Raw genomic sequence first — 21,311 nt, 5'->3', positions numbered from 1 at the left:
CTCGAATGCCGCTGAATTACTCCGTAATAACGCGTTGTGTACCGGTAGTTATGTATTACTACTAGTAGTACTACGTAGTATTAATAACAAAAATATACTATTAATAGTACTGTAGTACGAAAATACTTCTTGCATTATCATCTCTTTTAGCCGATGAAAGAAATTACGTACTACCGGATTAGCCAATAGTACGAATTGTAATCATAAATAAATATAAAACAGTGAAAATACAGTACCCGAACGAAATATCTTTCGTGCTCTAGCCTTGCCAACCATGCCAAAACCAAGTTGTACATGCTACCTACTAGTACCCTGTTTATAAAGAGTCTATCAGATACTGTCTGTAGTCCAGTATTACCTGGGATATACCTGTAGTAGTAGTACTACATTCGATTCGTTCCAATTCAATGATTGTCCCTAGAGACAGTTATTCGATAGCTCAGTAGTACGTACAGGCATGTCGGGGGAATCAAAGCTTTAACGTTATCACATCGTTGTGGGTCAACAGTTATGCCTTTTCCTAGACGTGACGCCGTAGCATGCGCTCCCCATATGTACCAAGGGCGGCGATGATGCCACAACCACAATATGAATGACATGCCTGCCTTGTAGTTGATGTCGATGCTCATGTAAGGGAATTACATTCCATCGGTTCAGATTGCTGCCTAGTGGAACTCTCTTTCCATGGCATACAAATTGCAAGCTTAACTAGTCGCTCATATTACTAATCCGATTGGCACGGCGCCAGATGTGACCGACCCACTCAGTGTCAAGAGGTCCGACATCTCCCAACGCTCTCCACCGCATAACCCCCAGCATGTTCCGCTCTGATCGAGGCGGATCTCGGCCGCAGGACTTCCAGAGAAGCTTGTCGCATTCCATCACCGACACAAGCGCCGGCGGCATCACGTCGTCCGGCTGGTTCCAGCGACCAGCGCCTCGATCAACTTCGCACCGGCGCCAACAAAGCGACATGGCGGATATGATGTCCCGAAGTGGTCCTGCAGGCCAATTCTCGCAATCTGGAGGCCTTCGGTCCACGACGGCCGTGTCCGATAGCGCGTCCATATTCAAGTCGTTGCGCGGAGGCAACTTCGTCATGGCGCCAACGTCCGGTCGCATGGGCATTGCCGCGACTTCGGGCGGTATGCATGCCGTGCACTGGGAAGGCCAAGTGCGCAAGAAGGGCGACTGGCTGCCTCGATGGGAGTCACGGTACTTGGTCCTGGATGGCACCGTGCTTCGGTACTACAGCAAACACGAGGACGCGCGCATGGGCAAGAATCTCCGCGGCAAGATGACTCTGACCCATGTATCTCCTGAATTCCACAAGAAGAAGGAGCACACGTTTGTGGTCGAGACGGTGGGGCGGAAGGTGTTTTACATGTCGTGCGACACGGAACTCGAAAAAGACATGTGGGTCGAGATGATGCAAGCCGCGATCGGGGAAGGATCAGCGGCGCAACCCCAGCGACCGCAGCTCTCGACTCGGCACGGGAGTCCGTCCCCGTTTGTAGTCCCGTCGACGACGCCCCATCGCCACCACCACGCCATGGCGCCTCCTCCCCCCATGCATCACCACGATCCCCGCGTGTTTCACGAACTGCAGCCGCCCATCTTGACCAAGAACTCGACGTACTCGAGCATCGCCGCCGACACGCCGCGCCAGGATCTCGTCCACGCGGACATTCGCGATTTCTACAACGCGCTTCGGAAGCTACTCTTGTCGCACTCGTCGTCGGCGCAGTTCTTTCCCAAGCTCAGCCGAGACATTGCCCTCACCTCCAACTACGCGCCGACAGTGCCGTTCTGGGGCGACTACCACGGCTTGGATGGCGTCCTGCACTTCTTTTCCATCTTGTACGACCACGTAGACTACGGATCGTTCTTCGTCACTGACATCGCGTACGCCACGGATGGACGCACCGCCGTCGTCACTGGCCGAGAGACCATGGTCAACAAGACAAACCACCGCAAGTTCACGCAGCAGTGGCAGCACACGCTCGAGTTTGCCCCGGATGGCCGCGTCAAGGCGCTGGCAATCACGGCAGACCCGGTCGCGGCGTCGGCCGTGTTTGGTTGCAACGCCATGTCGAGCCTCCGCCTCCCCCGTCCGGAATACGACGTGGACGCCGGCGTGTCCCCCCCGGGGGTAGCAACTACCTCGTGGCAGGCCGGGCACGACAGGCACTTGCCCAACGGACTCGTGCAAGTGCATGTGATCCGAGGCGAACAACTCGGAGGGCTCGACGAGTACGACGACGACGATGACATTGAGTACGACCCCAACCACCTCAAGGACATGGCTATGGCATCGCCATATAGCAACAATAGCCGGCGACCGACCAGCAGCAGCCATGCGCGGCGGGGGTCGGGGCACTCGTCGACGTCGTACATGATGGCATTTGGGGTCGAGAACCAACATGGGCCGTCCTCCGCCGCCATGCCCCCGAAGACGACCCCCGCCGCGAACCGGACGGACTTCGCGGCGGCCGATTCCGTCGGGGACCCGAGGTGGGCGAACGGAGGCGTCGTGACCGTTCCGTTCGCGGCTTCCCCTGGCCAGTCGTGCTTGGTGCTGATGGAAGCATGGAAAGTGACCCACCGCATCATGTCTCCGCTGGTCGAAGACTCAACCCAAGATGACCAGTACGGCCAGCAACTGGAGCTACTGGGGATGGCCAAGATCAACTTGATGCCCTTCATCGGGCTAGCCCTGGCGCGGCCAAATGCCGACTCGGTGCCCCAGTGGTACACGCTGCTGTCAGTGGGTTCCACCCCCGCATTTGCGTGTGGTCGGGTGCTGCTCAGCGTCCGCTTCGACGTGCTCGGCACGACCAATCTGAGCCGGTCGTTTTCCAGGACGTCTCGGTCGCCGTCGCCCCAACGCCCCGTCATTACCCTGCGCAAGCAACACTCGTACGCGGATGTGTCGCGAGCCAACGCCACGTTCCAAGTCGGCAACACCATGTTCGATGTGCCGCTGCGGTACGAAATGATCAAAGCCGTCGGACAAGGCGCGTACGGGTGTGTGATTGCCGCCAGTGACACGGAGACGGGTCAGTCCCTTGCAATCAAGAACGTGCCGAACGCGTTCAGTGACCTCATCGACGCCAAGCGCATTTTGCGTGAGATTCGGCTCATGCGGCACCTGCGGCACCCCAAGCTCGTGAACCTCGTCGATCTGTTCCGGCCGCCGTCGCTGCACGAGTTTGAAGACGTGTACATTGTAACTGACTTGATGGAAACGGACCTGCACCGTGTGATCAACTCCAACCAGATTTTAAACGACGACCACGTCCAGCACTTTTTGTACCAGATGCTCGTGGCCGTCAAGTTCGTGCACTCGGCCAACGTGCTCCATCGGGACTTGAAGCCCAGCAACATTCTCGTGAATGCAGACTGCGACATCAAATTGTGCGACTTTGGACTCGCGCGGGGCCTCCGCGACGTTAAGCAGCAGACGACGCACGAAGATGGAACTCCCCCCGACCAACTCACAGACTACGTGGTGACGAGGTGGTACCGCGCACCTGAAGTGCTACTCACGTGCACGTACGGGAAACCCATGGACATGTGGGCTGTCGGGTGCATCTTGGCCGAGCTCATCGGGCGCCGCCCGCTCTTTCCGGGCACGGACTTTCTCCACCAGCTCAAGATCATCATGGAGGTCGTGGGCACGCCAGACGAGTCCACTCTTGACTTCGTCACACACGCCAAAGCCAAGCGGTTCATCACCAAGCAGCCCAAGCGCCGACCAATCCCATTCTCCGCGTTGTACCCCGGGGCATCGGTCCTGGCACTGGACCTGCTCGATCGCATGCTCACGTTCGATCCCCGCCGCCGCATCGACGTGGACGGTGCGTTGAACCATCCGTACCTCGCCGGCCTGCGGGACCCGACGCTGGAGGTGGCATGCCCCCACGGGGCGTTTGATTATTCGTTTGAAAACGTCGAGCTCACCAAGGCCAACCTCCAAGCACTCATGTTTGAAGACATTTGCCAATATCATCCCGAGGCATTAGCAGGGGACTACTATCAACACGTGACACGAAAGGGCAAGGGCACCCCCAGGTAGTACACTGCCCCCACGTGTAATCAGATCAAAATATAGCGTACTTACTACCTCTGCCCCACTTATGTTGTTGCTCCACACTACTTTTTCAGGAGTTAATGGGAATATTTCAATCAATTCAAGGCTTTGATACAGGCATACGTTTAAATAGCCAATTCCTAGAGCAATCTGAATATGCATTCAGGCGGGCAACCAGGCAACCGTCGACCCTTCTGTCTCTGAGATCATTCCGCCAAGCCACTTCACATTGCCGTCCATATATTGCCCACAACAAGGTAGTCTTATGGACGTCGACAGCTCTCACACGGCCGCCACGATCATCTCGATTCAACGAACCCATGCTCGTCGACGAGCTGCTTCGACGACGTCGGGAAACAACACCCTCCGTCAACGCCGCCACCGGGGGCAACTGAGGAACGACTCGAATGATCTGTAGCTTCATATCTGCTGCACCACCACGTACACTTTCCCTCCCGAAAGCCACCACCCAGCAGCAATCGCTCAGTGTTGACCGTACTGCCTTGGAGAGATGCGGCCACGGGTCTCTTGGACCATCGGCAAAGTGCCGAAGACGAGCTCAAGGCACTGCGCCGACAACAACGAGCGTTGTCGACGCTTGTGCTGGTGTTGCAAGCGTGGGTCCTCTCTTCCCACGTGGTCCAAGCTGTTGATCATCTAGTTTTCATCAAGAGCTCTGTAGCCGTTGACGCCATCGGTGCGGAATGCCGCGCTGACGCTCAAATCCACGCCGCTCGTTGTACGGTCTCGACTGGATGACCAAGCTCATGCACGCCATCACGGACCCCCTCCTGACCACGTACCCGACCTCCGTGCCCGTGACCTCCGCCGTGTCGGCCAACGTCTTCGTGGACTGCACTTCATCCGCCGATAAGTCACTCACGTTTGTGTGGCAGCTCCACGTCCAGATCGACGCGCCGAAGGATGTGGTTCTGCCGTACGTTCGCCATCACATCGTCGCTCCCCTCAGCGGCGCCGGCGATCCCGATCCATGTTGGACGCCCCTTGATGCTGAGGTTAGATGCCGATGCAACTCCCTCCTGGTGCTAGCTAGCTAGTTTGTTTGTTTGTGTGTGGGGGGGGTTGAGCAGGGTCAATCGTGTCGGTTATGACTTCATCGTCAAACACTCAGTATAGGGAGCAGGCGAGGACCGAGGAGGTGCCCATTCTGACGACCTGAACGTTGTTCATGTATATTCCATGTAGAAATCAATGGTGATTACAGTGGCTGACGACGCTCGTGCTTGTCAAGGGGTTTGAACAACTAAGATGGATGAAACGAGATTACTGTTTCAGTTGCCACAACAGCGCCACATAGATTATCAACTAGATTGGTACTAGAGTTACGTGGCAGAGAGCAGCTCCGACTCATTTCCCTTCCTTTAGTCCGATTTCCCCCCCCTCGCACGTCCTGCCGCCTCCATGTCCGTTAAATCGTTCTACGAGCTACCATCAGAAGTGCTCGAGGTCATGTTCGAGTTCATGGACTCAACGTCGCTGGGCCACGTCACTACGACCAACCACGCCCTCCACCGCCTCCTCGAGACGTCCAGCGTATGGAAACTCCAAGTCCGCGCTCGCTTTGGGGTGATCGTTGAGGCTTTCCCAGTGCTGCCGTCCCCATCCTGGAGGTCCATCTTCACCAACTTGATGTGCGACGTCCCAGCTCTCGTCCAAGCCTCCCCCCAAGACATTCTGACTGTCGTGAACCGCCCGCCCATGTATGCAATGGACGCCGCCGCCAAGCCAGTCCGCGAGGAGATTCTGCTCATGGCAGCGCTGCGTCGGTACCCCGCGCACCTGACTCTGATTCAGCTCTATGTCGGCCTTCTCGTCCGTCCGTCCGCCCCCGACACGTTAATCGATGGTGTGAACTGACCCCAATAACAAGCAACAACCCCGTCGCAAGAGAATAGTATGTACATACGTTCGCGACTAGTATTTATTTGTTTGATTACACGGCGGCTTCGGGGCGTTCGTCCAGCGTCTCAGGGTGAAAGTGACACACGTCTTCAAAGATGAGCTCCTGCAGCTTCTTACGCGTCAAGTCGCAGTCTTCAAAGCTAAAGTCGAACGGCTTTTCGGCGGTCGTTTCCACCGACCGATCGCGGACTTGGGCCAAATACGGATGCTCGAGCGCGTCGTCGATGGTTATTCTCGTGCGCGGGTCGAATGCAAGCATCTTGTCAAGCAGGTCCAGGCACAAGTCGGTGGCGCGGGGGTAGATCGAGTTGAGCGGCAGCCGGGGCTTCTTGGGCTGCTTGAGGATGAACCGCTTGGCCTTGGGGTTGGTGATAAAGTCGAGCGACGACTCTTCCGGCGACCCCACCACGTCCATGATGATCTTGAGCTGATGGAGGTAGTCCTGGCCTGGAAACAGCGGCCGACGCCCAATCATCTCGGCCAAAATGCACCCGATCGCCCACACATCCACGGGTTTATCGTACTTGGAGCTCAGCAGCAGCTCGGGCGCACGGTACCATCGCGTGACGACGTACTCGGTGAGCCCCGAGTCGACGCCCTGGACGCCCCGCGCGAGCCCAAAGTCGCACAGCTTGACGTCACAGTCCGAGTTGACAAGGATGTTGCTGGGTTTCAGGTCGCGGTGGAGGACCTGCGCCGAATGCACGTACTTGATGGCCACGAGCATCTGATACAAAAAGTACTGCAGGTGGTCGTCCGTGATGGTCTGGTTCGAGTGGATCACCCGGTGCAAGTCCGTTTCCATCAGGTCCGTCACAATGTACACGTCGCTAAAGTCTCGGATCGACGTGGGGCGGATCAGGTCGAGCAGATTCACCAGGTACGGGTGGTTGAGATGCATCATGAGCCGAATCTCGCGCAAAATGCGTTTGGCGTCCACGAGATCGTTGAACGCGTTCGGCACGTTCTTGATTGCAAGGGACTGGCCCGTCTCCGTGTCACTGGCGGCAATCACACACCCGTACGCGCCTTGTCCGACGGCTTTGATCATTTGATATCGTTTCGGAATGTCAAACGTTGTATTGCCGACTCGGAATGAGTGGTTGTCACGGCGGGTATCGCGGTACGAGCGTTCTTTCGACAGGACGGTCGTCACCGCCGCCGCCGCCACCTTGGCCACGTCGGCCGCGAGCAGGTCGCCGTCCCCCTCGACCCCCCCCGTATTCGTATTCGTCGCGCCGCTTTCTTCGACTATCGTGGCTGGATTCAAACTCTCCGACTCGAAACTGATGCTCAACTGGACGCGGCCGCACGAAAACTTGGTCTCACTTGCACTCAACAGCGTGTACCACTGCGGTACGGCACCCCTTGCAATGTCCGAGTGCACGACACTCTCGCGGACGCTGCGGCTGCTGCTGGCCAGCGCCAGAAACGGCGCCAGGTTGACCTTGGCGACCCCAATCAGCTCCTCCTTGTCGTCGCCGTCCTCGGCAAACCCCCACGCTTCGATCAGCATGAAGCACGGCTTGCCGCGACTGAGCCCCTGGAACGGCAGCGTGTGCTGGGACGCCCACACCGGGTCCGGGAACGACTCGATCGTCGACAGGTCCGTCTTGGCCACACATTTCTGGGATGACTGCGGCGCATACACGTTGGTCTTTCCATCAACGATCAAGCGCATGCCGAGGAAGAGCCGGCGGCGGCAGCTCGGCGGCACCGACGACGTCGCGGTGTCGTCCGAGTCGATAAGCCCGCCCATCTGCTCGCCGCGCAGTACGTGTACGAGCACGGTGCCCGCCGGGTTGTCTTGGTTCGTGTTACCAATCACAGACGCAATCGGGAGGCTCAAGCTGGACGTGGCGTTGCAGCCAAACACGGCCGACGCCGCGACGGGGTCCGCCGTCACCGTGAGGCTCTTGACGCGGCCGTCGGGGGCAAACTCGATCGTGTGCTGCCACTGCTGCGTGAACTTGCGGTTGTTGTGCTTGTTCTTCATGGTTTCGCGCCCGGCGACGACCGCCGTGGACCCTTCCTGCGCCTGAGCAATGTCCGTAACAAAGAACGATGTAAACTCGACCGTCTCGTACAAGATGGAAAAGAAGTGCAGGACGCCGTCCAAGCCGTGGTACTCGCCCCAGAACGGCACTGTCGGCGCGTAGTTGGACGTGAGGACGACGTCGCGGCTGAGCTTGGGAAAGAACTGCGGCGACGACGAGTGCGAGATGAGCAGCTTGCGGAACGCGCTGTAAAAGCTGCGCAGGTCCACTTGCGTCGGGGAGTAATGCACTTGGACGTTCACGTCGAACGTGGACGACGACATGTGCTCGAGGTGGGGCGTCGAGTGCAGCTGGTGCGGGTGCGGCACGCCCTCGTCGATCGCTGCTTGCATCATCTCGACCCACATGTCCTTCTCCAGTTCGGTTGTGCAGCACAGGTGAAAGTGCTTGTGGCCCATCGTTTCGATGAGGAATCCATGCGCCTTGCCGTAGTTCTCAGGCAACACCTTGGTGATGATCATGCGACCGCGGAGGTTTGTGCCTGTCCGCGCCTCGTCCTTCGAGTTGTAGTAAGTAAGCGACGCGCCGTCCAGGACCAGGTAGCGTTCTTCCCATCGCGGCAGCCAGTCCCCCTTCTTGCGCACGTACCCTTCCCAATGCACTTCGTGCGTCGGCGGGGGAGGTCGACTCGCTCCCTTCGACGACGACGGCAGCGACCGAGACGTTTCCGACGAGGCACCACTCTCAATCCCGTCTTCACGGATTGGAGACGTGTTCGCGGACTTTGTGGACACCACGGGCGCCGGCAAGGACAGGTGATGCGCTGCCCCGTCAGGTCCACCGCCACCGCTCAATGCCCCCAGCAGCAAATCCTTCCCTTGCTCCGTGAGTTCCTTGGTCATCTCACTGCTCAGCACCTGGACACCATTGCCGACACTTGCGCGGCTACTTGCAGCGCTCATCTAGACACATCATGAGCCACATCATCATGGACCGCGGCAACGATCTCAACCTTCAAGGGGACAGGGACCGACGCCTTATGTTGCTAGCGGGCTGTGAAACGTGACGCGACGTCAGTGTGAATAAAATTGTCCTCTCGCATTACATATCCCTTCATAATATAAAACATGGATTCAATCCTAAATTGTGGGGACAATTAAATGTCTGTTTCCGTCCTGAACTTGATATTTGTATGCCTGGGTGTCGATGTTTATTTTATGCAGTTGGGCAAAGTCGCACCTCCGGGCGATGTTACAGACGTTTCGATGAAACCACCCCACGCTGGCGGACGAGGATACAAGTGTACCCGCCGTGTTGAAAGAGAGATCTTAGAGGAGGATGTACATGATAATGGACACGAGCATTAGCTAGATGACGACGACGCAGTGTGGCCGTCCACTAGCGCCGCAAAGTAGCCGTTTGGGATCGACCGAAGGGTCGTCGGGCTGTCGAACTCGACGACCTTGCCTTCGTCCAGCACGAGCACCCGATCCGAGTCGAGGATCGTGTGCAAGCGATGCGCGACTGTGAGCACCGTCGAGTCCTTGAACGCCTGCGCCATGGTCTACACATCACACACGTCACGCCAAAAGGCTCGAGTCTTCCCATCTTCACGTACCGACTGGACCAACTGTTCAGTCGCATGATCGATCGAGGCAGTCGCCTCGTCCACACACACGACCTTGGATTTCCGCAAGAGGGCGCGGCATATGCACAGCAACTGGGCTTGGCCTCGACTAAGTCTTCCTTGGTCGCCCCCCTGCAGCAGCGGTTCCATCAACCCGAGGGGAAACGCTTCGACCACGTCCTTCAAACAGCACTGCGCGAGAGCCGTCCAGATGGCGGCATCCGTCAGGCTGTCCATGGGGTCAACGTTCGCGCGGATGCTGCCTTTGAAGAGCACGGCGTCCTGCGGGACAAAGCACAGCGACGCCCGCAGCCGCGTCAGCGACATGGACGCAATGTCGATGCCGTCAATAACAATGCGACCTCCAAACGGAACGGCGCGGAAGAGGCACTGAAGCAGCGTGCTCTTGCCGGCGCCCGTGCGGCCGCAGATGCCGACCTTCTCTTTGGCCATAATGTGACAGGTGACGCCATGCAGCGCAGCTGGAAGCCCCGGCACCTCGTCTGCACCGTATCGCACAGACACGTTTGTGAGAGTGACGTGGCCGAGCGGCGGCCAATTCACCAAATGGTCGTGCCGTGTCGTCTGTCCGTCCACAGTCAAAGAGGCGGCCGCGCCCCCCCTCGCCGAACCATCGTCCTCCTCTTCGACTGGAACAGAGGCGTACTCGAGCACCCGCTCGACGCTAACCATGTTTTGCTCTGTCGCGATGAAACTGGAGAGGATCGCGTTGCATTTTCCCACAATTGGTAGCGCGTAGATCAATGTGAGGCCGAGCACGCCGGACGGAATCGGGCGCCCGACGTAGCATTGCACCGCCGCGTACCCGGCGACAAAGGTCGTGACCGCGACCCCGAGGCTATCGAGGCGGAGTCCGAACCACGCGCCGGCGCCTGACGCCAGGAAACTCACGCGCTGCGCTTGATGCAGCCGATGAAGGTACACCCGAAACCACTGGGGCTCGCATTTGAGCCCTCGCAGGATGGGCAGTCCGTCCAGCGTCGCCTGGAACATCATGACCAGCGGCGACTGTGCGACAGCGTCCAGGCGGCGGAGGTGCCGCGACGTCGGGCGATACCACTGCTGCAATGCAAAGTACACGATGGTGAGCGGCCCAAGCACCAAGAACACGGCGGGGGTCGTCAGGACGAGTATCACGAGCGTGCCGCACACGTCCGCCGCGTCCTTGATGAAGATGTTGAGGATGAACGGGAGGCTTTCATCCACGCCGTACGTGTCGCCGCCGAGCCGATTCAGGATCCGACCGACGGGTGTGATGTCGTAAAACGTGAGCGGCGCGCGCACCAGTCGATGGACGAGGCGGCGGTAGAGGGCGTTGGCGGCGCGGAGCCCTCCATATGCAAACAGGAACGACCGCGCTGCCACGGCCACGATGTTGATGGCGGTGATGACCACGAGGCCCCGCGCAAATGTCGGCGGCGAGATCGGGTGGTGGACGGACGACGACGTGTACGACGCGATCCAGTAGTCCAGGCCGTTGCGACTCACTTGCATGACAAGTACCGATAGCGCCAGCATTCCCAACACACAGACGCCCATCGAGCGCAGGTACTGCCACCACATCTACATGCAAACGTCGTTCAGTGTTAAATGAAAAAGAACCTCAAACGTGATATGTACCCAGGCAGCGACCACCCCATCGTCGCGATGTTCTTCGTCGGGGGTATTGCTTGATTGATGTGGCGGCGACACTGTTTCCCGCTGGCTGCTGCTACTGGTTTGGCCATTGTCGTCCTTGTCAACATTGGCTTCCGAGGTGCCACCTACTACTACGCCACTAGCGACTTGCAACATGGTTCGAAATCTGGTGGATTCGCGGCATGTCAGCTCGGCATACGAGCCCACTTCCACGACCCGACCATGCTCCAGCACGAGAATCGAGTACGGTCGGGCAATATGCTCCAGCAGGTGCACGGCGTGGGTGGCGAGCACAACCGAGGCGGCGGGTGGAAGAACGGCAGGTGCCGACCGGAGGACATGGGCGGTGGTGGCCACATCTAGACTGCCCATGACGTCGTCCAGCAAGTACACGTCGGCACGTTGGTACAGGGCCCGAGCGAGGCCGAGTCGCGCCCGCTGTCCGCCGCTCAAGTTGGCCCCATGGTCGCTCAACACGGTGAGGTCTCCGAGGGGGTGACATGCCAAGTCTTGCTCCAGGGCACACGCAGCTAGGACGCGGCGGTACAGGTCGGATGACGTCGACTTGTCGTCGGCGTCGAGGGTGATGTTGTACCGAATGGTGGCGGCAAACAACCACGGCACTTGGGGCGCGTATGACGTCAGGCGCGGAGGTCCAATGTGTCGGCCGTGAACCATGGGCATTTCTCCGAGCATCGCGAGCAGCATGGACGACTTGCCACTGCCGGACGCGCCCACGAGTACATGCATGTGTGTTGGATCGAGTTGAAAATGCTCCAAATGACATTCGAACGAGGCGGCGGGTCGACTTGTAACGACGTCGTCGCCGCCGCGAGTCAACAAGGCCATCGTGGGGTTGGCTGCCGCATCCTCCTCCCCGTCGCCATCTCCTTCTTTGGGGGCTGATGGGTTTGGTGTCCATGCAAACGTACATTGGTGCCACAAACTCACAGACGCCTGCCGAGTCGCCGCCGACGAGGACACGACGGGAGCAAACAAGAACGATCGGAGGCGAAGCGCCGACACCCGCGCCTCAAGGAACCCGTTGATGATCCACGGAAAGTAGTTCATGGGGTAGATGAGCCGGTCAAGCAGCGCTATGGCCACGAACGCGTTGGCCGCTGTGAGGTCATGGCCAGAGTAAATCACAGCCACAAACACCGCTGACTGCACCACCACGGGTGTGGATGCCCAAAATACAACGCAAAGCGCATCGAGGTACTTGCGGGCGCCGAGTTGGCCCATCTCGAGCTGCCGACTCGCAGCCATTTTCCCCACAAAGTAATCCATCCAGCCCAGTAGCTACATAGGTATTAACCAAACAAATTGCATTTCATCACCGCATAACAATGGCAACGTCAAAAGAGAGGTTGACGACACGTATAACTACCTACCTACCTTGAGCACCCGAATGGATTTGATTGCTTCTGACGATAGCTCCACGCGGTCATCGCGGAACTGCAGCATGTTGCGCGTGATGCTTTGAAGTTGGTTGCCCAGCCATGTCTGCATCGGCAACATGACACCAAGCACCACGAGACCCGCCACGAACGCATACGACACTTCCCTGGACAGCAAAATCAACGCCACCACAATCTACAAACCAAGACCTCTTGAATACTGTACACAAACAAACAACAATATATATATATAGTTTTCATAAGTCGAGAGAGAGAGTATATACTATATTCGATGACCACCTCGACTGGAATCAAGACCATGTCAAACACCCCCCCCGGCATCCCCACCACGCGCCCCACATCCACCGAGATGTAATTTGTGAGTTTGCCCATCCCAATCGCACTTCGCTCGGCCAGCGTTAGCTCCAACGTACGGCCGTAGATCGCCGACATGAGCCCTCCCCGCACGCGCAAGTCGAAGCGCGCCCATGCCAGGCCTAAGTTACTTGATTCATCCATCATCGTCCACATATCGGCTTAGGACTTATGAAGGAATGCTGTACTAGTATTATGTAGTAAAAGACTGCAAACAAACTCAGTCACTAGTAGTACTACTCGAAAGGGCAAATTACCGTATTGAGAGCCAGAGAACGCCGCGAGCACCGCCTGCAGACCGATGAGACCAGCCAACACAAACCCTGTTGTCGACGACGATGATGAAGATGGAGTGGTTTGACTACTGGAGCTAGACCAGTCGAGGAATTCCTAGTAGCCACGTTGTATATACACTTTGTGAAGGAACATGATCACACTGCCGACGACGACAGGACAAGGAATACATGACTCACTTTGATTAAAAATGGACTTGTCAGGGACAATAGTTTGTTCGTAGCCGACCACAGCCCAAACCCGACCACCTCGTAGCCATACAATCGAGCGGCAAGTCGCAGAAACGAAGGGTGGGGCTGCCGACGCTCTTGTAGCAGCGCCATTTGGAACGTATGGCTGGCCGTGCGGTCAGCAGCGGGAAGGGGCGGCACGTCAGTGAGTTCAAACCGACGACGCAGACCCAGGGCGATGAAGGGCGAGACCCACGTGTAGAGCAGCCGGGAGAGCACGCCGGACCTGTCCAACGGGCTGAACGTGCCGTCGAACGCGTGATGAGATGAGGACGATGGAAGGAGCACTAGAAAACCCAAGAGAACCGAGAAGACGCCGATGAAGCACATCAAACAAGACGAGATGGTGGAGGTGTCGTGACGAGAAACAAGCAAGATGCCCAGTGTGCCATGGAGGACGACGCCACCTCGGACAAGGAAGGTTTCGCCTAGATGCGGGTACCGCGCCAAGAGCACCGCGTAGCTTGTCCACATGAATGAACGAATGGTAGTGCCTATGGCCTACGACGATGACGGACAGTTAGTACGTGTCGATCGATGCAAGGACGGCGTTTCAACCTCGGACGGAGTGATGGCGACGTCGTCCATCAGCATTTTCACAAGGCCAAAGGCAATGTGGAGGAAGACCAACGCTAGAGATGCAATGTACTTGACTCCAGTACAAGGGCGTTTTGGAGGCTTCTGTGCAGTCCACGGAGGTCGTTCCAACAACACATGCACGTGGCGCATCAGCACCAACATGAACATGAAGCTAGCCCCTGCAAGTAGCAAATGGAAGGATTAGCATTCTAAATAGCCATCAAGTAGTGTACCATCGGTAGCAAGTGCTGCGGAACAGTCCATCTCACCGCAGTACTTAGGCCACACGACATGTAGGACCATTATTGTCGCCGAGGCGTTCTTCAATCGTGCAGTACTGTACGGCACCATATCTTCTCCGGTTGTTTTACCGGATACCTAATTCACTGCTTGACTTTAACAGTTATAATATGATAACTATAATATACTATTATTAATATATACCGGTATTGTCGATTTGATACGAATAATACTTTGACCTAAAATAATCCTACCTAAACTTTGTCCAAATCCTTCCAATTTTTTTGTCCACAGACCTCTCACCAAGTTTTCAACGAATACCAGTATGAAATCAGATTCATGAACTTCGTGTTGGTTCACGTGAAATCACACCTCGAACATTGAAGCTTCGTCGGTTTCGTCAAACTTCAACCTAAAATACCCAATCTAAACCTCCATGATTTTTATATCGCTTTGGCTCGTATAACAGACCGCAACGTTGAGATTACGCTCCTAGATTGTTGAATGAAAATACGTTCAAATAGAGCCAAAATCGTGTCAGTTTACAAAATGTAAACACCTGTTCAGGGTAGATATTTTTACAATTCGCAAATGTGGTTCCAAGTACTTTTTTACCTCTTTTTCTGCGACCTTTTACGCAATAACTCACTAACGTTATACCAAAAATAGAAAAAGAGGTCCTTGACGTCTTTTTCTAAATCGTGATTGGCTCATACTATTTCGGAAAATTACTTGGAACTCCCCCTTACGTTTTATTAACTGCCAAAAGTATTCTATTTTCACTTGGAAAGTCCACTATCAATGGGTTATACTATTAGTAGTAGTATTTACGGGCAGCCGTCACCACCGGCAAAAGCGAGGCATCGAGTAGACGGGAATATGGACAGCAAATTTGACGTGATGGCCACGACCAAGCAAACAAACAAGATACCCAAGACAGCCACGGCGAACACTGGATGAGAGCCGCCGTAGCGCTTCAACTCTTGCATGGCTATCTTTTGAGGAGGCAGCAGCACAAGGAACACAAGTGCAAAGAGGTGCATGCCGTACGAGATCAAGTACGTGTACGTCACCTGCCACCGCACGTCATTCGAGTCGGTTTCCACGGCCTTGGTAGTCACGTCAAAATACGAGTCGAGCCACTTGTACCAGAGGGGCCCGAGTGGCATCGTAACATTGAAAATCGTTGTAATAAGTCCATACACGGCGCCTACAAGTTGGTTTATCCAAGAATGAAACGAACAACCTAGTACATACCTTCGTTGCCCATATCAGCGATTTCCACGGCACAAAAGAAAGACATGATGAACCTACCACAATGATAAGTAGATCACTCACTGGATGGTATGTTGCGTTGCCTTACCGAACAGCGGATGGGACCGAGCTGACGAGGTACATGGCGCTGAAGAACCATTCATTGCGGTAGCCATCCCACACGACTGTAAACACTCCGACGGAGTCGAACGTGACCCAAACCAAAGTTGTCACAACGATCGTGACCCGCCAGTTCCAGTTAACCCCCCATCGACCAATGCACACCAGAGTACCCCCCCATACCAAAGAACCGACCACGGTCGTCAAACTTTCGCTGAGATGAGTCACTTTGGCCCACACGTATGTAACAGGGCTTTCCGCGGTAGATCGAAACGACCCGAATAAGCCAGCTATGCTCGTGTACATGCAGATCTGCCACAGCACGCGCTTTTGCGCGAGTTCCCACAACCCTACCCTGATATTTCAGTCGTCAACAACGATGATACAACGTTACCATGGAGGTAGACGCGAACGGGCATGCCCTTTTCGCGGTACTCGCGGATGTACAATAATGTGTTGGCAATCGCCAAGCCGCTGGGCAGACTGAGCAGCACAAACACAACGTTGGGTTGGATCTCGAATGAAAACGACCCTTGATACGACGGGCCATTCAAAAAGAAGCGAGTGACCGAGAATGCGACGGCGGAGGAGAAATTGCGGATTGCGTAGACAGCACACAGGGTTCGGCCGCGGGTTTCGATGGGCTCGCGGTGGGCATACTGCACGACGAGGGCGTCGGAAGCGCACACCGTCATGATGTAGCCAAAGCTGAGAACCATCGACAGGACGAGGAATGGCAGGCCGCGAGATGGCGCGGACAAGTCAAAAAACTCCGCGACGTCACTGGGGTCGAGAGTCTCCAAAGGGACGTGACACAGCTCGGGGTTTTCGCAATAAGGCCGGCCAAACGGAATGCACGCCATGGCCACCATGCACATCAACGTGATGGTCCACCCAATCAACATGTAGCTCTTGCGTCGGTAGCCAAAAATCGGGACACAGTCCGACACAATTCCGAAAAACACTTTAAAGTAATAGCCAAAGGTGACCACAACGGTGTACATTTGCACGTTGGTCGGATCCACGTTGAGGTAGACGGAGTACAGTGGCCTTGCGATGTCGGCGATCCCGCTGTCGAGAAGCCCCATGGCGCTGTACTGGATAATCAACCCCAACCCTTCCAGCGAGCAAAATGCAAGGGGGCCACCGGGCGCCAACGTCGTGTCGTCCTTGGTCGGAGTCAGCACGCCGCCGAACGTATCAAGGTCGTCCATCGTGGCGCTGAATTGCGCTGAGTTGTGTCTTTTCGTCGTAGGTGACGGGGTGTCCATACTAATGCCCTGCCTCTGATTGTGATGTGCGACGACGACCAAAGCAATTGTGCCCTTTCAAAACGTTCGAAAATGAACACCTGGTTAGTGCTCTTTAAATAAAGTACGTACATGGACAGTGAGTGGGATGGGTGCAAATTGCATTTTTCTCTATTTTGTTACAGCTCTAGTTCAATTCGTTAACTGGACGTTCAACTTCATAGTACTACTGTAAGCTTAGTATTAATACGTAGTACTTACTACTATTAATAGGGTTTCGTACCGTTGTTGTATTCTACCAGTAAGATAGATATTAATAACATAATACATTTAGATATGTCATTTTTATCGAAGGAAAGCATTGATAATTTGCTAGAAACCTCGAAGGAAATGTGTGGAATACTTCGTGGTAGCTTAGCTGACTGTGAAAATCATTGTAATGCAGGGGTAGCTACATTACCGTAGAAGACTCCGACACCTTCTGAGGGTAGTTTTGCACTCGGAAGTGGGCGACATAACGTGCAAGATCATGCAGGTAATGAGTGAATCACAGCACGGCAGATTGGGCCAAATTCGTTGAGCGTGTTACGCCTATGTATTTGGACAGAAAAGAGGTTTTGCAAATGTCAGTTGGCGTTCGCGTTCCACATTCCTGCCAAAACCGGAAGTCATCCTGCTAAACCTCATGTAGAACGCGAACGCGTCCTCTTAAATCTGATTGCATTCCGCGAAAAGTGCAGATCTCACGGACTGGTAACGTTAGTGGAGTCTGCTCCGTGATAACTGCATATGATTGGTGGTTCTTGGCCAATGAAAAAGTGCAAGACCCCTCCAACCAAACTTGACACGTCAGGTTTGAGTGGCGGCGGATGGCGCAGTTCTTGATTGGCATGGAGACGCCTCAGCGCCGCCACGTCTTCAACGACAAACGAAATGTCATGATTCTTCTTCCAATTATATTGGACAAGAATTGCGCACAAAGCAGCCCGTGAACACCCAAACGTCTGCGTCATGGTGTGGGACCGAGTTGAAAATACCAGACAGCCGAGCAAAATATACTAGAACATCGTTTCGTCCCAGGAAGCACGGTAGCGTTGAGTAGTAATCACCACAGCCGGGAGACCAAGCAAGTAGCCCAACTTCTTGATTCCCATGACCAGTGGTGATCAAAATATTATTTATACGTACTCTTGCCCTCCATCCTAGAGAATTACTAGTATCTATTTTTTGGCAAACCAGCAACTTGATATTTACCAGTATTCCACAGGAGCTGCTCAATGAATAATTCATTCTGTCATGACGTCTCTCATATGAATATCTTAACGTTAGTCAAATTATTCTTACAATTTATTTTAATCGTCGTTGAATGGTGTAAACTCCATACAAAAGCTAAACTAGCCAATGCGGTCGTCCGGTGAAAATGCAAATGTTGAAGGTGAGGGTAGGTTTGCACTCGGCAGTCGGCGACAGAACGTGCAAGACCATGCAAGGTCATGCAGGTAATTAGTGAATTACAGCACGGCAGATTGGGCCAAATTCGTTGAGCATGTTACGCCTACGTATTTGGACAGAATAAACTTCTGCTTTTACAAACGATGCACTGCAGGGCTGTAAGTTAGTACCATATGTTTCTGACGTTACCAGAAGTACTAGGTACAGAGACAAAGAAGAGCTATGGGCTTGCGGCCTCAGAGGGTGTCGGAGTTTTCTACGGTAATGTAGCTACCCCTGCATTACAATGATTTTCACAGTCAGCTAAGCTACCACGAAGTATTCCACACATTTCCTTCGAGGTTTCTAGCACATTATCAATGCTTTCCTTCGATAAAAATGAAATATTTATTTTTCTTATGCCAGAAAAGGTATTGTGTACTTATTCATGCAAAATGTATACTTCCTCTCCAAATTACTGCCCGCATTTGACTTTGCAGTGTCCCCAACGATATATTTCTTGTCCAAATATCATATTCTTTTGGAGAATTATTTTATGCTAACCTCTGCGCCACATCCCCGCCACCAGAGGCAAGACGACTTTTGCGTAAATCATGCACACGCGGAGGGGGCGATGCAGCGTACAACGCTACGAGTAGTATGTACATGACGACGCCATTGTATCGGCTGATAAGGTAGGTCCTGGTTGTCGTGTGCTGAGCATGAAAGTGTCCCCGGCTGAGATTCAATTTGTTGTCAGAAACTAACTTTCGGAGTAGAGACCATTACCCCTCTCCATCCCTAAGAGCAGAATTCACCTAACATTACCAGAGTAGTACTGTAGTTCTATCAGAGGTATTTTGCTCATTACGCGGATGAGATGCTCTTAGTGTGAAACATGAATTACCAGTAACGTTAAGTCCCCATTCTACACCACGAAGAATGCAAAGTCAACAATGGGTGATTATAACCCAATCAAATGAGAGTGTAGGACTTGATTGGTAATAATTTATTTCGCCGAAAATGCGTCCTATTAATATTAATAACGGGTACTAGTATTAATAATATATGCTAACATTATTTAAAATAACAACAAAACCAACTTTCATACTAAACTAACGTTACTGGTACTATTAATAGTATTAATACTACCTTTTATTTGGGTATTCACGAAACAACCAACGAAACACACCTACTAGTAGTAGTACTAAACGATTTGTAGAATTTCCACAGAACGCAAATTCACCCAAGTGCTAGAGTCTCCGTTCGAATACCTGCCTCACTGGCCAGGTGAATCACCATGACGAAGTCCACATCCATCATACGCCAGCAAGCAGTGTACGCATTCAACTCACATCTGGACATAACCATAAGTGCCAATCTAGGATAGCTTGGTAGCACAACTTCGGCGCCAACTCGCGCGCGCAAGTCTCGTTGCAGTCGCTGCGATCGCAGGTACATTTGCAATTCATCCATTGCTACTTCAAACCCATCACGTGCATGTAATACGTAGGCATTAGTGCTCAACTATCGTCTATCAACCATCCACGAACAAAGGTAAGTTGTGATATCGTGTCGTTATGGCCCGTTTTGAGTGTAAAGATGCATTTATTGTTTTCTTATGGCATCGTATATCGTGTGGTAGCTCAATTCTGTTGCTCTGCGGCGGCTCAGGAGAGTTGGATCGTGTTCGTCAAAGAGCTGTTCGCACAAGGAGCAGTAAGAATCTTCAAACAGCTCGTTCCGGTCAGGCAGGCTCATGGCGGCAATTGCGTGTTCAGATAAGTTCGAAAATATCATAATTGAAGCCATGAGTTTTTTCACTTTCGAGTGGTTGGTTCGGTCTCTTTTGGTGGCAAAGTCACTCGAGCGTAATGTTCGTAGCGGCGGAGTGTTAGTCGCAAAATTACCGCTCCAAAAATTGTTCCACATGTCGTACACTTTTCCAGATGGACAAATCACACTTTGGATAGGCCGACGATTGCTAGTAGGTATAATGGGATCAACCATGGACTCAAGCACTGACGTCGTCGTCGGGGTTACGGTAGCGCGAGGGTCATGTGGTAACATCGTCGTTGGGGTCGGAATATCGAGTGGGCCATTCACTGACGTCGTCGGGGTTGGAATTGTTAACGACGGCTGTGGCTTCGAAAGTTGACGAACAAGACTGTCGCCGAATTGAATTAATGACCCCCGTAATCCATCCATCGTGAGTGGGGCTGGGGGTACCACTAATTGACTAGTGTCGATAGCGTTGGTAATTTGGCGAGGGATGTCAGCAAATCCCACAATCAGGTTAGTTCGAACCGCGCCAAGGGTGGAAATAACTTCGTGGAGTTGTTGATACATTGGAACATGGGGGGGGATGCCAGACGCGACCATGCCACAAGCATGACAGTGAATATTACCATGGTGTAACTCGGTCACAAGTAATGGCAACAAGCCCGACGACCACACAGCTGACATGAACAAGGGGTGCTTTGGACTCAACGTTGATTTCAACCACTTTTGATGGAATACCAGCGACGCCAAAAGAAATGGAATAGCCGTTCGGAATGATTGTGGGTAGTGTGATGCATAGCCAGGTAAAATGGACTCCCATTGTGTGCTGGATAGCACCACCGTGGTGCCGAAGTGCGGCGGCAGGGACCCAAATTCAACGCCATTTACATCCAACCCTAGAAATTAATTATTAATGTTAGAAAATGGAGATAATTTTTAGGTCAAATAATATAACGCATTTCATTGAAGTTATTACAACAACGTTTTACCGGTAGCAGCGCGGCCGACAAATTGGGCGCCGCCGGAGCCTTCAAATATGTAACGACCTTGCACACTC

General features: G+C 53.9%; 5 protein-coding genes across 8 annotated transcripts; 2 read left to right on the top strand and 3 right to left on the bottom strand.

Moving 5' to 3' along the window:
* Nucleotides 1-713: 713 nt before the first annotated feature.
* H257_03095 (CMGC/MAPK protein kinase) lies at nt 714-4,133 on the top strand. The gene has a single exon (XM_009827043.1). It carries the CDS (start codon nt 818-820, stop codon nt 4,076-4,078), a length of 3,261 nt encoding a protein of 1,086 aa, XP_009825345.1. The 5' UTR covers nt 714-817; the 3' UTR covers nt 4,079-4,133.
* A 727-nt stretch (nt 4,134-4,860) lies between these two features.
* H257_03094 (hypothetical protein) lies at nt 4,861-5,971 on the top strand (the record flags this gene model as incomplete). The annotated part of the gene is made up of 2 exons (XM_009827042.1): nt 4,861-5,109; nt 5,480-5,971. The coding sequence occupies 2 exons, from the start codon at nt 4,861-4,863 to the stop codon at nt 5,969-5,971; spliced, it is 741 nt and encodes a 246-aa protein (XP_009825344.1).
* On the bottom strand, nt 5,414-9,162 carry H257_03093 (CMGC/MAPK protein kinase). Its single transcript, XM_009827041.1, has 2 exons — nt 9,026-9,162; nt 5,414-8,975 (listed from the first exon to the last, which is right to left on the bottom strand). Exon 2 carries the CDS (start codon nt 8,973-8,975, stop codon nt 6,048-6,050), a length of 2,928 nt encoding a protein of 975 aa, XP_009825343.1. The 5' UTR covers nt 9,026-9,162; the 3' UTR covers nt 5,414-6,047.
* A 5-nt stretch (nt 9,163-9,167) lies between these two features.
* H257_03092 (hypothetical protein) lies at nt 9,168-14,504 on the bottom strand. 4 transcript variants are annotated; one of them, XM_009827037.1, is made up of 9 exons: nt 14,411-14,504; nt 14,157-14,356; nt 13,548-14,099; nt 13,332-13,464; nt 13,000-13,196; nt 12,698-12,895; nt 11,282-12,601; nt 9,632-11,224; nt 9,168-9,577 (listed from the first exon to the last, which is right to left on the bottom strand). In XM_009827037.1, exons 1-9 carry the CDS (start codon nt 14,478-14,480, stop codon nt 9,377-9,379), a joined length of 4,464 nt encoding a protein of 1,487 aa, XP_009825339.1. In that variant the 5' UTR covers nt 14,481-14,504; the 3' UTR covers nt 9,168-9,376. The 4 variants fall into 4 exon arrangements, with proteins under 4 accessions (XP_009825339.1, XP_009825340.1, XP_009825341.1 ...); XM_009827038.1 differs by having other exon boundaries at nt 9,168-11,224; XM_009827039.1 differs by lacking the exons at nt 13,000-13,196; nt 13,332-13,464; nt 13,548-14,099; nt 14,157-14,356; nt 14,411-14,504 and having other exon boundaries at nt 12,698-12,935.
* A 644-nt stretch (nt 14,505-15,148) lies between these two features.
* On the bottom strand, nt 15,149-17,122 carry H257_03091 (hypothetical protein). The gene is made up of 4 exons (XM_009827036.1): nt 16,186-17,122; nt 15,781-16,141; nt 15,675-15,727; nt 15,149-15,627 (listed from the first exon to the last, which is right to left on the bottom strand). Exons 1-4 carry the CDS (start codon nt 17,060-17,062, stop codon nt 15,245-15,247), a joined length of 1,674 nt encoding a protein of 557 aa, XP_009825338.1. The 5' UTR covers nt 17,063-17,122; the 3' UTR covers nt 15,149-15,244.
* Nucleotides 17,123-21,311: the final 4,189 nt, after the last annotated feature.

This window comes from Aphanomyces astaci (genome assembly GCF_000520075.1).
Source record: "Aphanomyces astaci strain APO3 unplaced genomic scaffold supercont1.5, whole genome shotgun sequence".
Lineage (NCBI taxonomy): Eukaryota > Oomycota > Saprolegniomycetes > Saprolegniales > Verrucalvaceae > Aphanomyces > Aphanomyces astaci.
The sequence above is the reverse complement of the archived record's forward strand: the minus strand, read 5'-3'. Positions and strand labels throughout refer to the sequence as shown.

Coding starts and splice junctions, on each gene's coding strand:
- H257_03091 (XM_009827036.1), bottom strand. CDS start 17,062: ATGGACACCCCGTCACCTACGACGAAAAGACACAACTCAGCGCAATTC. Junction 16,142..16,185: donor CGTTCGCGTCTACCTCCATG/GTAACGTTGTAT, acceptor ATATCAGGGTAG/GGTTGTGGGAACTCGCGCAA. Junction 15,628..15,674: donor CGCTGATATGGGCAACGAAG/GTATGTACTAGG, acceptor ACCAACTTGTAG/GCGCCGTGTATGGACTTATT.
- H257_03092 (XM_009827037.1), bottom strand. CDS start 14,480: ATGGTCCTACATGTCGTGTGGCCTAAGTACTGCGGTGAGATGGACTGT. Junction 13,465..13,547: donor CAAGTCCATTTTTAATCAAA/GTGAGTCATGTA, acceptor CGTGGCTACTAG/GAATTCCTCGACTGGTCTAG. Junction 9,578..9,631: donor CTGAACAGTTGGTCCAGTCG/GTACGTGAAGAT, acceptor TGTGATGTGTAG/ACCATGGCGCAGGCGTTCAA.
- H257_03095 (XM_009827043.1), top strand. CDS start 818: ATGTTCCGCTCTGATCGAGGCGGATCTCGGCCGCAGGACTTCCAGAGA.
- H257_03093 (XM_009827041.1), bottom strand. CDS start 8,975: ATGAGCGCTGCAAGTAGCCGCGCAAGTGTCGGCAATGGTGTCCAGGTG.